Source organism: Myripristis murdjan, chromosome 14 (genome assembly GCF_902150065.1).
Source record: "Myripristis murdjan chromosome 14, fMyrMur1.1, whole genome shotgun sequence".
Lineage (NCBI taxonomy): Eukaryota > Metazoa > Chordata > Actinopteri > Holocentriformes > Holocentridae > Myripristis > Myripristis murdjan.
Window position 1 is genome coordinate 22,268,361 of NC_043993.1, and position 16,582 is coordinate 22,284,942.

General features: G+C 39.8%; 1 protein-coding gene across 1 annotated transcript in view; it reads left to right on the top strand.

Moving 5' to 3' along the window:
- gria3a (glutamate receptor, ionotropic, AMPA 3a) overlaps positions 1-16,582 on the top strand; it is an 82,206-nt gene that overhangs the window by 39,231 nt on the left and 26,393 nt on the right. Inside the window, exons 5-11 of the mRNA XM_030068560.1 lie at positions 4,422-4,475; positions 4,833-4,994; positions 5,449-5,616; positions 6,005-6,109; positions 8,155-8,262; positions 10,329-10,535; positions 12,494-12,867. Coding sequence (XP_029924420.1) covers positions 4,422-4,475; positions 4,833-4,994; positions 5,449-5,616; positions 6,005-6,109; positions 8,155-8,262; positions 10,329-10,535; positions 12,494-12,867 — 1,178 coding nt within the window. The remainder of the gene's footprint in view (positions 1-4,421; positions 4,476-4,832; positions 4,995-5,448; positions 5,617-6,004; positions 6,110-8,154; positions 8,263-10,328; positions 10,536-12,493; positions 12,868-16,582) is intronic.

Sequence of the window (16,582 nt, forward strand, 5' to 3'; positions counted from 1 at the left end):
AAACAAACTCAAATTACCCGTACATCCTTTACAGGAACTTGAAAGTGTGTTTTTTGACTGTTACAAAAGATGAAAATGTTAATGAAGAGATGAAAAAGATGAAAAGTCTAGTGAAATTGTGTTAATATGGTGACATTGTCTGTATTACCCTAAATACAAAGTTAACTTAGGCCAACATTTCATTCATAACTAAATCTCAGAATTTGAATCAGAATCTGAAATGCTTGTATTGATCCCCAATGGGAAATTGTATTTTCATGCATTTTCAATATTTTATCATTTAACAATAATCATTACAATTATGAATAAAATGAGAAAATATGAGAAAATAGTATTGGTACCATGTAATTCAGTAACTGCTTGCAAAAATGACCTCCTATCAAACTAGACATTTTCTGTGACTTTCTTGTAGGTGTTCTGTCGGACTGTGAGGACTGATTTGTTTCCTCCAGGCTTAATCATTACATTACTCACTCCAGGTGCCTATAGCACAGTGTATAGCAGTGAGGTCGCACCTCCACAGAAGCTCTGTGAGTTTGGTGGGAGATATCCGGTTGGGCTGCTAGTTGCTCAAAGGCCACGGCGATAAGCTGTCAAACAAAACCTCACAGCATCACCACTTCCCCTGATGTTAGAAATGTGTAGTTTGCAGTGTATTCATCTTGGCAAATTTACCAAGGGCCAAACGGGAGTGAATAGTTATCTGCCTCTGTGCTCTCTGCCAACTTGACTTCCACCAATATAGCTGTCAGTGGATAGGACTCTTGTTTCCAGGCAAAACAACACTTTTTGTATTTTTGTGAACCTATCAAAGCACTGTCTGTCCAATATTTTCTGCATAGAGTTTTGAGGATTCACCACTGGGAAGCCCTAAGTAAGTTTTTTTTTGTTGTTGTTGTTATCTATTCAACCAAATTCAAATACCATTGCATCTTAGTCTCAAAATGACTGAAGCTACATTTGAGAGTTTCACTGAATAAGGGTAGGTGCCAAAAATTCAGACACAAGATCCCCTCTCCAGTTTGATTCAAGCCCAGTGACACAGTTTCGTTTTTATCCCTCTCTATGTCACTTGTATACTTGTAAAAATGCATACCAGCCACAACAATGCACCACAAATAATCCACATAAATCCTCTGACTGCTGATTGTGTCCACACAGATATTATGCAGCTAGTTTTCCCCAATCTTCAGCATATTGCAATGAAAATTGTATGACACATAACACCAATCATCTCAGTTTGAGATTGTTATTTTTGATTGTACCTTTTAAGAAATTAAATGCCTGAAAGATGAACAATAGAATGGTCTCATCATTTTCATCATAGCTGCAAAAGAGGAAGGGCAAGTACACCACAGCTGCATTTTAGCAATCTAATCTGACACATAATATGTGTTTGTGAGTTATATGTATGCTGCACTCAGTACATGGCTTTTAATTTTGCTGTGCACAGTCAAGTAAAATATAAACACTCTAACAAATACACATTATAATTTGTACTTCTTTACTTTCTCACTTTGCACACAGATCCTCGATTGCATGAATTTGCATACTAACAGCGCTCCACAAACACAAAAATGCAAGAATTCCTGAACATGTTTGCAGATTAGTTTGTGTCATCATCGCACAGTAAACAGTAAATGTTCTTCAAGCTACAGCGAATTGTTTTACAGCTGAGCTCCAGCGTGGCTTTAGCTAAATGCAACAGTTGAGGTGTCACATTCAGATGCTCGGCTATAGATGAGCGTGTCATTGTGACCCTTCAGTCGAGTTGTGCTCAGCCACTCCAGGCGCTGCAGCTTCTTTAAATGCTTGCTGTGTTGTTACACTCGGGTCACTCTGGCTCTTTCTTGCATGGATGAATAGCAAATGAAAAGCTTTTTAGGACCATTTGGAGGGCAGTGGGAGGAAAACCTTCTAGGATTTTCCCTTCCGAGGAAAAACTTGAGGACATAGCATTTCAAGCGTAAATGGTGCAGGTGTAAAATGTCGAACACAATGAAATCATTCAGTATACCTGAGGAAGGTAATGGGATTTATTGTTGAAATTGCTGGGTGGATGAAAGCGGGCCGGAGGACTAACCTTGGAGCATCAAGGACGTCCGCTCTCGAGAGACAATTAGGAGATATTAAGGCAGGGCTGAGCGGAAGGATTTTGAAGGGCGGAGGTGTGAATGAAAGCACAGGTGTCGGAGACAGGGTGCAGATAGGAGCCACTGAAGATGAAAGTGGGCAAACAGTTCAATGTGTTTGAACAGTTGGAAGCCAGACCATTAACCGTGCCTTTGTGAAGCATAATAAAACATCTCTTTGTGAAAGGATGATATGGAAATAGTGCTCAGTAGGCCTGGTGCAATATATGATAATATCAAATATTGCCGTATTTGCAGCCATATGCAATGTTTCCTGCAATATCTACGCATTCAAGACCCTGCAAGGCTACTCTTAAGTATTGATCCTAGATATTTTCATTACATTATTCTGAAAGATGTTCAAAGTTTCAATTTAATTATTGTATCAGTGGGTGCAGTTCTCAAGTGGCTGGTTAATATATAGGATAACTATGTTATTTCCACAGCCTTTGCGCTCAAGTGCTTCTCTGATTTAATATTGATTTTTTTTGTTCCATACTTTTTTTTGTTTTATTTAACTTCCATTTGATTAAAAAAGTTTATTCGGTGGTTGGTGGCAACTAATGGCAAGTTAAAACAGTTGAATGGATGCACAGAGTAACGGTCACAGCATGCACGGGTAAATTTGATTACTCGCATGATATTTTGATTAATATGTACACAAAGCATTTCTTTTAGGAGATTTTAGAGAACAAATTTAAGATAAAATAAAATAAAACAAATAGATCTCTGGAGACTGGTTATCTCCCAACCCTGGTTGAAATACAAAAAATATCACACTAATATTGAATATCACGATAATTAGATGAGACAGTATCGTGATATTGAATTTTAGGTATCACCCCACCTGAATCTTGCTTGTTTCCCTGCTATAGTTCACATTCTCTGGCCTTGAGGTTGTTTCTGATGTATTTTTTCTGTTCGAAGCTGAGTTATCCACATGTTCAAACATTTCTTTATGATTTTATGGTGTTCTTTTTTTTGGAAAAAAAAGTACCTTTTGGGGATATCTATGAAAAGAGAAATAGTACATGTTCTGCCTGCTGGTATGTCAAATCTTTGATGCTCTGTATCTTGGAGCTGCCGTGCGCAGAGCTGTGTGAAGCCAAACTCAGATATTGTAATCCAAGTAGAGGTCCTTAAAATTCTCTCCAATATAATATCTCTCTGGACTTTTGATATTGAAATAATTTCAGTGCCTGAGTATACTTATCAAAACTGTGGGGGAGTGCAGAAAGTGGAAAAAAATGAAGGAAAAAAAAAGATCCACCCCCGCAGTACAGTATCTTTTTGTAACCCATCTCCATATTCCGCTATAGGGAAGCAGAATGAGAGCAAGAGAGATAGGGAGAGAGAAAGTGTGTGTGTGTAGGTGCTTGTGTGTGCTTGTGTGTGAGAGAGAGAGGGACAGAAAGAAAGACAGGGAGATCTATATAGACTGAGAGGTTTGGCTAGATAATTAGTTTAAACAAAAACAGTGACTGCAGCTCTCTGTGTGTCTGCTGCTCAGACAGGTACTGTACATTTTTTTTGGTCTTAATTAAGTCTAGCGTGCATCCAAGACAGTCAGAGGAGAAAGAGGCAGACTGCAGAGTGCAGGCAGCTGCAGGATGAGAGCGAGTTCGCCTGAGCCCTGACCTTATTTTACATGTTGAAGTTAATGGGAAGGAACAGGCACTGTCACCGCTGTCTCTCTATCCCTCATATCATATCGTGTAGACAATATTAGGGGTCATTAAAAATTTTATGCATTAAATCCTGCTAATCTATTTTGTGTTTTAACAAAGACTAGTGTGGATTAAACTAGATTAGACTTTGATTCTCCCTTAAATTTCCCATTAAGTATCTTCAAAGCTAGAAAAACAGGATATTGTACGACAATGGCACATACATATTCTGCATCTGATTATCAAGTGAAATAATCAAACCCAAGATGTCATTGTTTTATGGATGCACCATTACATTAGGCAGAAAACATCTATCAGTCGTGTGCATCATTTTCAACACATTTCCCTGTAATCCAGCAGTACATATTTGGTATATCTGGAAACCCGGGGATGAAGTTTGACAGGTTTGAACAAAGCACAGCCACACAGCAATGACAAATCCACCGATGGGATGGTCAAGGTTAAGGAGGTTAAACTTTACAGTCTTTGTAGTTCCTGAAGCTCAACACATAAATCACAGATTTGATGTGTTGTGTTTCTCTCATTTCTGAAGACGATGATGTAAATGCCCTCTTTTCATACTGTTTTGACGTGACTTTTGTCTCCTTCATGCTACGTCTAGGTGGTGATCCTGGGAAAAAACAGCAGAGGATACCACTATATGCTTGCCAACCTGGTGAGAGCTTGCAACATGAAACAATCCAACCCAAAGCAGCCCAAGCCAGCATAGTTCAAATCCAGCACAACACAACGCAACATGATGCAACGCAGTGCAACACAACGCAACACTCCCAATAACTTAGTCAAGCTTAGTCCTCCAAATAACTACTTACAATATATAGAGTAATTAAGCAGAACAAGAGCAACATAATGAGCTTTTCAACAGCTTAGGACTGCTAACAAGCACACGAGCCATACCCAGCTTGCACTTCATGGTATAAAGCATTTTTTTTTCTGCTAATGATTGTTTTCTGCATGACTAGGCTAGTGTCCCATGGTATTTATTCAACCAGTTGTGCTCTTTTGCTCTCAGGGTTTTTCTAACATGAGCCTGGACAAGGTTTTCTCTGGTGGAGCCAACATCACAGGCTTCCAGATCATCAACCCAGACAACCCAGTTGTCCAGCAGTTCGTCCAGCGCTGGGAACGCCTGGATGAAAGAGAATTTCCCGAAGCCAGAAACACTCCGCTGAAGGTCAGGAAAGCATAGCTGTCAATGATGCAGTTACATTTTATTTACATCTTGAAAGAAGCAGATTTCTCCCCCTCCTCCCTTCTCTCTTACAAAGCCAGTCCAGTCGTTTCAAAGGCAGGACCATAGTTTCCCTCTTTTAAAAACAGAAACCGTGCCAATCAGAGTCTTTTCAGTGAGAGATTCCTAACATGACCTACTTGAAAGGCAGTTTTTCCACCCACATTTGCAATTTTTATATCTACCTTGGTGCAGAGCTTTTAGTTTATCTGGTTTTTGCATCACTAGCACTGTTCTTTGTGTGTAATAAGTACCGTACAGCCACACTAGTGCCCTGATACTGAATTTGCTGTGATGGCAACAAGCTCTCGAGCACCCAGCATGTCAAGGCAGTGCAGAGCTGGTCTGCATGATGTCACTGGTGTGTCACTGGGATTTCTTGTGGTCTGTGTCTCAGTATACATCAGCGCTGACCCACGATGGCATCCTGGTGATTGCGGAAGCCTTCCGATACCTTCGGCGGCAGCGAGTGGACGTTTCTCGCAGGGGGAGTGCTGGTGACTGCCTGGCGAACCCCGCTGTGCCCTGGAGCCAAGGCATCGACATAGAGAGGGCTCTCAAAATGGTAGCACTCGTGTCTAGACATTTGTACTTTTGTATTGTCTTTATTCTTTAGTCCCATTATCTTTTTTACCGCAGTTTTTAAAGCATCATGAGTCTTAGCTTTTGTCTTCACAATAGTTGAACTTTCTGTAGTTAGAAAATGTTGCAGTAAATATAGCAGGATGACTAAACACTAAGCACCAAACTTAAAAACCTACAAAGTAAGCCCTTTTTCGATGATGATTTGGTCATTATGTGCACTTTATATTGCCAGTGATTTGTGGTTGTACTTTAAGGAAGTCAGCAGGTTGTGTAAACTGAATCCACTCCAGCAGCCTCCCTCCATCCCACAGAAGCCTTTTGGAGCTGTATTATTTTATTTTTATCACTCTTTTGTTGGTGTCTGGCAGGTCCAAGTACAAGGTATGACAGGCAACATCCAGTTTGACACATTTGGTCGGAGATCCAACTACACAATTGATGTGTACGAGATGAAGTCAGGGGGTCCCAGGAGGGTAAGTGAGCAGAGCCTGGGGCAGATGTATTACAGTACAATTAATTTATTACAAAAGATACTCCTCACGTGATTTATGATATAGATATCAGTATACTGTGCACTCTGTAACATAAATGCATCCATTTTGTCATCTTGGTTCGAGTGATAAAGATCTTTGATGGTCAGTAAGACAGTTCTATTTTTGGCATGAAGCTATTGATAGCCACTATTTTGTCCTGATATGCAGTATATTTAAATGTGAGTGTTTTCTCATCAAAAATTTAAAAAGAAGACTACAAAGATTCAGTGTTTCCCTCAGAAGTTTTACTCTTTGCAGGATGGGAAATCCTCAGAAACAATATTTAAATGGCCATGAGGACACCATTAAAGACACACTGGGTGTGCTCCAAAACCCTCCAGTGCTGGTTTGTGCCGTATGGGCGCGGTTTCCACTGCGTCTAAATCTGGCACACAAACTGGCTCATGTGGGTTATAATGAGCTGATGTGCAAAAGATGTCAGTCACACTTTCACGGGGTGAATACCACAAACAGACTTAATGTCAGTCTGTGGCCCTTGGTGATGCTTGTGAAATGAAGTTGATGTTCAGCCTAAATGATGTCTGTATGGCCGTAGCTTCATAAAAAAGGGCTGTTTCTTCCAGTGTTTGTTCAGCTGATGAGGGACAGACGTTGCTGACACATTTGAGCTAGGGCTGGGCAATATATCGATTTTATGTCAATACTGAGACGTAAGAGTTGTCTTTCTTTACAGTAAAAAGATGCAATTTTCTGAACTAATTAGACTGTTCTAGCTGTTTTATTATTTGTCTCTTCCTACCTGGTCATCATATCCACAGTTCTAATGATTTTTTTTTTTTTTTTTAAATCTAAAATCTCTCTGTGTAAATATTTTGTGAAAGCACCAATAGTCATCCCTACAAAATTGTTGTAATATTGATATCAAGGTATTTGGTCAAACATATTGTGATATTTAATTTGTCTATATCGCCCAGCCCTAATTTGAGCGTTGCTCTATGCCCTTGCCACTATGTAATACCACGTAACCACATCCAAATGAAGAGCACACTTTTTCTTTAAGGAAGAAAATATAATGGGAGTGGACTGTAAAGTCACGGTGGGTTAGCAGCTCTCTAAGGTCCTACAAACATTTAACCCTAAAAGTGTAGAGAAAAATCACATGTTGACCTCCATTATAATAGCAGTGACCGTTAAATGGCTGATATCCCTAATCCTAGCACCAGGATTCACTTGCATCCTTTCCTGCAGCTTTAATGCATCACTCTACCTCCAGACCCTGTTCTGTTAGTGCTGTGTTATAAACACACACTCGTATGCACGGATCCACAATGCTGTTGCCGTGCTAGCTACATGACCCTGAACTCTGACAAGGTGCCCACAAAAGCTGGCACCAAAAGGAAGTGGCCCCATACTGTCCACATAGCTCAGCTCACAAGACCCCGTGCACCACAGCAACCCGCACATCCACACTGTGAAGCAATCTGCAGTGACAACGGAGTGAGTACTGGGAGTTGTAGTTACCAGAGTTGGGAGATGTAGACGTCTTCTTGGCTGAGCACATCAGAGTATGACAGAAATAAGCATAATGCAGCTATTGGGATCGCTGAAGTCTCAGGTTTCCCAGACACAGGCCAGCATGTTTGTTTTTGTGTTCAGTTATACTGTGTGCTATGAGTATCTGTAATAGAATAGTAAGGCAGCCTACTGCGCTGACTAGATAAGGCACATTTGGACTGGTACATTTGTGTTGCTGGCATTAATTTTATCAGTATCCAAGTGCTCCACTGGTGCAGCTTTCTTGTTATGTAAGGGAACATTGGCTGAGCCAGGAATAGATTACTCCTACTCTGCTTAAGTGAAGCCCAGGTGAGGTGTGAAGCACCACTACAAGCTTACATCAGGCAAAAACCAGCGATGTCTTCTGCTACAGACAGAGCCTTCCAACTCGTATGCACTTGGAGGCTCTTCTGTAGAAATGTCTCTTTGCTTCTTGTAATAACTGCAAGTCTCTGTGTCATTTTCAGATCGGCTACTGGAACGAATACGAAAAATTTGTATATATAATGGATCAGCAGGTCACCAACGAGTCCTCTTCTGTGGAAAACCGAACAATTGTGGTCACTACTATTATGGTACACTTTCCAAGCAGGTTTTAAATGTTCCACCTAAAGATTTCTGCCACTCAAGGTCAAGGTGTCCATTGTTGCATTCTGTCCTGGGAGGGTAGAATTATTTTGTTTTGCGTTGCTTTCCATCCACTCACTACATGTTGAAACAGTCGATTCACAAAGAGTGTTTCAACTGTATCCGTGTGGGTGTCAAAGCATTTTGATTTGATATAGTACGGTGGCCTGTCGTAGCAGTGACATCACAATAACGGCTTTGGTAATGATAAATGTAGAGAGTAGACTCCATCTTATTCACATTCAGTGCATACGTAAGTAAAAAACTGTTTTCCCCTCATTAAGTAAATTGTCAGCGACAGTGGGGGTAGACCCTACGTGATTAATTGCACAATCAGTTCTCAAAAAAATGCCATTATAGAATATAAAATCAAAAGCTCCGACCTTTGGGTTTTTTATCCGTTCATTCAAATTTATTTCAATTTCTTACCCTTATAGGTCAGTAATGAATTATAACATTGCACATTTTTTTTCCAAAACCCATTCCTCTGTGTTACAGTCACTTAAACTGAAGGCTGCAAAGTAAAATGTAGTAGTTGCAGGTTATGTAGCCGTCATCGGCCATTTTTAAATGTAAGATAAGGTGCGCCTTATCTTACATTTAAAACCATGGCCTCTCTGTCTTTCTGACTTTGCCTATTATGTGCTCATCTTAGGCAAATTCAGAATGTGAAAGTCATACATTTTCATTTAGATGTCCCTAGGAACCCATCACTCATAACCAAGCTAGAAATGCAGGAATATTATGCAGGGCTAGAGTAGAGGAACACCAGTAATGCTGTCATTGCATTGTTTTCTCACTGCCAAGCATGTCTTTCATCTGACTGAAGACGTTGTTTTAGACACATATCAATCATCCCATTGATTTCATGTTTCTGTCTTACATTCCATAACTTTTAAGAGAATGCCCTAATTAATGAAATGCCATCCTATTGTCACAGGGTGTGATTTATTCTTTATTTTTTCATAACACATATTATATAAACCAGACAGAGTAGGAGGTAAAAAAAAAAAAAAAAATGACATAGACTAGGCTTAAGAGTAGTGCAGTGAGACTGTTGGGTGCAAGTGAAAGCACTGCTATTCCTCTTCCCATTAAAGGCATAAAAGATTTATATTGAGAATTACAGGTCATAAAAAACGACAAATATTCTATGAAAAAAGAAGAAAATCACTGCTGAAGATCCTGTAGGTCGCATAAGAAATCTACAGATGATTTGATGGAAAGCATATTGTACATGAAGTGCATGATATTTAACAAAAACAACAGAGGTGATCTAAATTAGTCCACTCTCCACCAAGAATATAATCAAGACAACAGGCATTTTCATGAATCTTATGTGTTAATGTTATGACTATGAATAGTATGAGTTAAATGAAAACCATATTTAATCGGTGTGACAGTTTTTCAGTCATGCAAATTACTTGTTTCTGATGCGGCTAAATAAATTTGGCTTTGTTGGTTGGATTAATTCACCTCCATGCACATTAATGTTTCTGTTGCTGAAGAAGCAAGACTAGACTAGTCGTCTCCGATTTCCCTGCTGTCACTGATATTTACTTTATGAACCGGAAAGTGCCCCATTCAGCTTGCCCCGCCCTCACTGCCATGCTCATGCAAAGCTAATGCAACTCCCGCCTCATCCTCTGTATCCGCAGATTTCAGATTTTCTGACCAGGTTAGCATGAGGGAAACATAACATCCTGCTCTCCCTCCTTTATACCTGCTTAACTGACTCCCATTGGCCTGGCAGGCCTCGCCACCCCACTGGTGGCCCGCATCTGCTTCTGGCTGTGAAAATAAGTCAGCGCTCTAACAACATGCCTGACGCTGTGTAGCGCTTCTTAACCACACTGTGTTGTTTGTCTTTTATTATGTTTTCCTTGTCTCTTTGTCTGTCATCCAAGCATGTGTGCATGCAGCCAATCAAGGCCCTATGTGACCAAAGAGGTCTGTCCACTGTAAATGTGTTTCTTGCTTTTACTGTGAACTCAACATTATGTCTAATTAACAGGAAGCTCCGTATGTGATGTACAAGAGAAACTATATGCAGCTGGAAGGGAATGACAGATATGAAGGCTACTGTGTCGATTTAGCTTCTGAAATTGCAAAGCATGTGGGGATAAAGTATAAGCTGTCGATAGTTTCGGATGGCAAGTACGGAGCCAGAGATCCAGAGACCAAGACGTGGAACGGGATGGTGGGTGAATTGGTGTATGGGGTAAGTGTCAGTCTGCCTGTGCACCTCATACAGGGAAGGGGGGTGAGCTATTTAATGTTTATCACCATCTGTTATAACAGTGGTTTGATGTTGTGCAGTGAATGTCTTAAATTAGTCTCCACACTGTATTTTTTTTGCAAAACCACCTTGACTTGATTGTGATATGTGCTGTGTGGATCCATGTGTTTTGTATGAACTAATTTTAATGAGATAATTTTCATCTTTGATGAAGCCCCAACTGCTCTATAGTTCATGTTTCATTAAAAAATAATCTTGACAGCAGACCAGGATCTAAAATATCCACATGAAAACAGAGCTCTGCAGGCTTTTCAATTTGACACCCGCAATTTATGCGGTAATGACTATTTTACAGACCACTCTTCTCTGCTGCAGACCTCCCAGTTATAATAGCATGAATAGAGGAAGATGACCCCCTGTAGTAATTGAAATGGCTATTAAGCCCTCTGATATGCCTCTGCATCAACAATGCATTTGTATGACCATTAATTAGCTATTCAAATGTAAATGAGGCAGCTGATAACAGAGACCATGAAGAATTGAAAGCTGCATTTGGCTGAGACCCCTGTGAACCTCAACTAAGATAATCCCAACCTCCTCTGTCACACTGCCATATTTCAGTGTCGATGCAGGATCCAGTATCCAGGATCCTCTCACCTCAAAGTGTATCTCTGCAAACATTTATCGCTGCTGTAAGATACTAATTGAAGAGCCTGCTAGGCTTTGCAGGATCAGATGGAGGTGAATTTAAAAGGCTGATTCAAATTTCATGGACTGCTTGCATAAGCTCCTCCACCTCTATCTCCCAACCTCCCGCCTGATTCACAGAGGAGATTTGGATTAAGACAAAGACATTAACCACCACAGATGCTGAGTGACTCATTTTAAAATGAAATGGCAGATTCTCTCTCACTGGTCTCTTTCACAGGTCTGCTATTCAGTATATCCTAAGCTGCTATATTTCACTGTGTCCAATCTGTCATTTCCATAAATTTACATCATAAATCAAATAAGTGACCATGGCTACCTGATTATTAGACAGCTTTACTAGCAGAACTAATTATAGTATACAACTTTGACCTTAGGGGTATCTATCCCTTATGCAATAACAATATAAGGTAATATATTGGAGAATATAGTGCAATATATTAAATAATACATTTCCATATCCAGCAAAGACATTATTTCAATTTATGCTTATATAGCTATAAGTAGTAATATACTGTTACATTAAAAAATATTTACTTATACTATATTTATAATTACTATGAAGGCACAAACTGTATTTTGGCATGTGATGTGAAATGCATATTTCATTCACTTAAGCATATGAAAAGCAGCCATTCCGATTTTAATATGTTTTAAAATATTACCACAATATATTGAGTGTGTTTTGTTGCATATGAAACATCAGCATTTTTCTGTTCACCATTGATCAGCGTTAGTTAGTGCAGCCTAGAGGAATATTTGCTTTCTTAAACCTTTGAATGATGAGTGAACAAATAAATCAAAACACTAAATAATTCAATATATTGACAGTTCATGTATACTTTAGGAAAATATGAGGAGCTTATTTGCAAAAACAGGTAAATGACAAAATGTGAATGTGAACTCACTGCTGTATGTAATGCTTCATGTTAACACACTTTCTGACTCCAAAATCCAGAACATATGTCAATATTACCTTTGCATTAGCCTACTAGTGTGATTTCTTGAGTGCTACTATCTGGAAACAAATAAATAAATAAATAAATAAATAAAGTGGTTTACAGAAAAGAATACAATTTCACAAATCTGCTTTTGCAAATGAATTTCACATATTTCTTTATGTGTATGTGTATTAATATATCAGCATTTCATGTTGTAGACAGGGTTTGGTAAGTTATCGATGCTTCGTTTTGCACGACTAACCCTTAGTGTGCCTGTTCCCATTTCCACAGAGAGCTGATATAGCTGTGGCTCCGCTAACTATAACATTGGTACGGGAAGAGGTGATAGACTTCTCTAAGCCCTTTATGAGCCTGGGCATCTCCATTATGATAAAGAAGCCTCAAAAGTCCAAGCCTGGGGTGTTTTCCTTCCTGGACCCACTGGCCTATGAGATTTGGATGTGTATAGTGTTTGCCTATATCGGCGTGAGTGTGGTGCTCTTCCTGGTCAGCCGTTTCAGCCCCTATGAGTGGCATCTGGACGAGAACGATGAGGCCAAAGACCCCCAGAGCCCCCCTGACCCTCCCAACGACTTTGGGATTTTTAATAGCCTGTGGTTCTCGCTGGGCGCCTTCATGCAGCAAGGATGCGATATCTCACCAAGGTTGGTTGTTATGTTAATTTTCCATCACCACCTCTAAGTTGTCCTCATCATCTCTTTGCATTTTATAGTCACAACCGTACATCTCCATCCTGCCATGGTGCATATATGTTATTTTGAGCTTTTGTATTCCCTGCTACTATTCCCCTAACCACTCCACTCCACCTTTCTCCCATTTCCCCCAACTGACTAAGAATCACAGCACTATAGCATGGTGTTTTCAAGCTGCATGCTGGCAGTGATGCATTTCATCCACAAAATAACTTATATTCACCATGCTGAGGGCTGTAAAATGCACAGGGGTCATTACATCTGTATGTAGTTGCCTGTATTCCTCATGACTCTTGGAGGGCTACCGTGTTTTTGCTGCATGTCCCATTTTACGGTCATCAACCTGGTGCATATAATGTATTCCACATGAAAAAAAAAAAATCATTATGCATTTTCACTCTGGTGAGGCACCGTCTACAGTTTGAATAATGTACTTCCCCCAAATGATCGCCATGTCTCCTGCCTTCTTTTCATTCATTCAGTCCATCTCTTTACTCATCGTTGTGTCGTGTCCCTGATCTCTTCTTCAAGGATCCCAAGAGTTATTTCAGTCATCCCTCCATCTTGTCGGGGACAGTGGAAGATTGTAGCGCAACTGGGTGAAGAGCAATGACACAAAATTCAAGGAGAGCTCTAATCACAGATTGGGATTAGACCTGCATGAATTGGGTGGATAAGAATGTGCTCTGAGATAAATAATGTTCATTTTTTCGTGGTTGTGGACATTAAGTATTCTTCCAGCTTTTATTCTAAAGGTTGAACATGTAAGAAAGCCCTTGATTATAAATGTGCCCTATATAGAAAAGCCAAAAAAAGAAAGCACAGGTTTGTATCTTGGTTTTTAGGCCAGGGTTCAGTTTGCATCACAGTTTGGCTGAAAAAAAGCACTGTCTTTTTTATTTAAACATATGCCAAAAAATTTAACAGAAAAAGTTAAATGTGGCTTTTTCCAATGTTGTGTAAAGGTATTGCAGCCCAGCAACAGAACAACTTTGTATGCAGCTTGTGGAAAAGTCACCCATTAGACTTAATGTTATTATTAATCACAGACAGGGCTGAATGTCCCACATTACGAATATGTTCAGTGTAATATCTCTTAATATACATGTAAAATGAATCTAATAATGACAAATAATGATAAAAAGGTGCTTAAAGACAACAAAACAGTGAAGTCAGACAACTTCCACTTACCCAGCTGGGAGATTTGCAAGCGCTATATACATTTTGTCTAAATTATGAGGGTTGAATGACTGGATCTATTGATATATTATGTTGTCATCAAAAACTTGGTTGATCTGCAATTTCTACTCTTAAAATATATATTATTCCCTACCTAGCTGAGCCTCAGATGTCTTCAATTGTATATGCAGCATGAGTTTTAAGCAAATGTTGTTGTCCTTTCTTAGCTGATACTGTTTGGGTTCTGCTGAACAGGATTCAAGTCAAATAGGTGCATCTAAATAGCTTTTGATTGCCCGTGTAATATGTTTTTGAATTGTTCAGTTGGATGTCAGCTCAGTGACTTGTGCCTCTCACCTGTTGATGTTGATTGCTGAGTTTGACAATGATATATTTTGGTACTGTAGGCTAAGTGGAAGACTGAGTCTCAGTCCAGCTCCAGTGTGTAGGTCTGTAATTGAGTATAGGTCTAGTCAGTGCTGGAGAGTTGTATGGAGGGAGCCGGCTCTGGGATGCTGCAATTCAGCGTTCAGCAGTGTGGGTCTAATAGAATGAAAAAAATCAATTAAGTAGCAAATGGGGAATCGGATTTCAGCTCCAAAGCACATGCAATTTTGAATGGAATCTATCCTTGTTCAAGGTCAGTAATGCCCTGCTCTGCTTAACTGAGGAGGAACTGGAACAGATGATGCTGCAGTCTGCGTAGGGGTTTAATTTGCAATGGCTCATTAAAGAAAAAACAAACCAGCATTAATAAATACTTATGGAATTGATGTGTGACTTAGCCCTACTCACAAGTATGCACTGTCTTGCAACCAGGTACTGCGTTAAAACACATGCATTATTAAAACCAATATTAAACAGCCCTCTCTGTTGCAGTCCATGATCAACTGTGTCAAACAATTTCGGTAAAGCATTTGGAGCAGCAGGAGATTCTTTACTGTCAAGCAAATTCACAAATCTCCCCTCGCTGATGCTGAATCAACAGCACAGTAATGAGAGGCTAATGATTAATCAGATTTGTCAAAGTGCTTCAGTGGTAGTTGATCACTGATTTTAGCATTCTCATTAAGGAGTAAAAACACTGAGGTGGGTTACTAGTTGTTCCACCACAGTCATCATGCTTGTGAAAATGGAGCATGTTGTTTAATTTGATCACATTTCATTCATCATGCATTTTTGTGGCAGCACCATGCAGAGATTTGTGCAAAGACCCTGTGGCTCAAACGTATTATTTAAATCAGCTCATCAGGTGTGATTATTGACCCTAATTTGATGTTATTCTTGACAACAATCACAATTTGCTATAAGGCTATTATCCCAGTGATGAGCTGTTTACAGGACAAGCTCACAAACCCCTTATTTGTTGAACTTTGATAATGGTATTGCAACATAGACTTTGACTGCAACTTTGATCCACTGACAAAAGATTTTACACAAGAAAGCCTCACTGAGTTCACAAAAAATAGGGTAAGACAACATTCGGCTTAGCTCACACGTAGATAATCACTAGGCAGGAGAAATCCAGGGCAATGCATCTGCAACGCAATGTTGCAGTGCTAATGGATTCTCATTTGCAATGAATGAACTTCCACGCTCCCGTGGACGAACAGAGCAACACATTCAGTGAACTAAATGTGATCAAGAAGCTGGAGGTGATAGTACCACAATAGCTGAATAAAAAGTATGAACCAAGAGATTATTACAGTGGTTTTCAAACGAGGGTCATCCTTGAGAGGGCCCCAGGATGTCCTGAGCAAAAGACCTAATTTAATTTCACTATAATTTAACTCATTAGAATTTAGGAACCTTTCATGAATGGTTATGTTTTAATCTCACCACTCCGAATCAGTCTTCAAATATGACATTGAAATAATTGAGTGCTTAGTACAAATAAAAAACATATTTTCATTTTGGGGTCCCTGGGGTAAAATGTCTTCAAAGAGGGTTCCTTGATTTAATAAAAGGCAACTTGGGGGTCTGATATCTGAATACGTTTGAGAACCTCTGGTTTATTAGATAGGCAAAGGCTTCATAAAAGGGTATTGAAGGGGTTCTCTGCTTTTTGTACATTTGTGAAAGCTGTAATGAAGTGGTGGAGCAGGTGGAGCAGGAGGGGAGTATCTGTGTGACAGAGAGGTATGGTCCATTACACCTCCCCCGGCCTGAGGAAAATGGAGGATGACAGACTCTCACGGCACTTCTACCACAGAAATGTTGTCCCCTCTCTGGCCTAAATTTGTAGCGGGGAGAGTTACATTTTACACCTCATGAATTAGGACAGAAGTGCCAGCACAGACACCCAGCGCTGAACACTGGGTGCAGATTTAAGCCAGCAGAAAGGAGAACGAGATAAACCTGCCTACTGAAATACCCGAGCTATCACATTTGCACGGTAATGTTGAAATTAGGACCGCGATTGATGTGTTTCACCATAGGCAAGTTAAGCAATGCATAACTGTTAAGAACTCCGAAAACGTGTTTCACT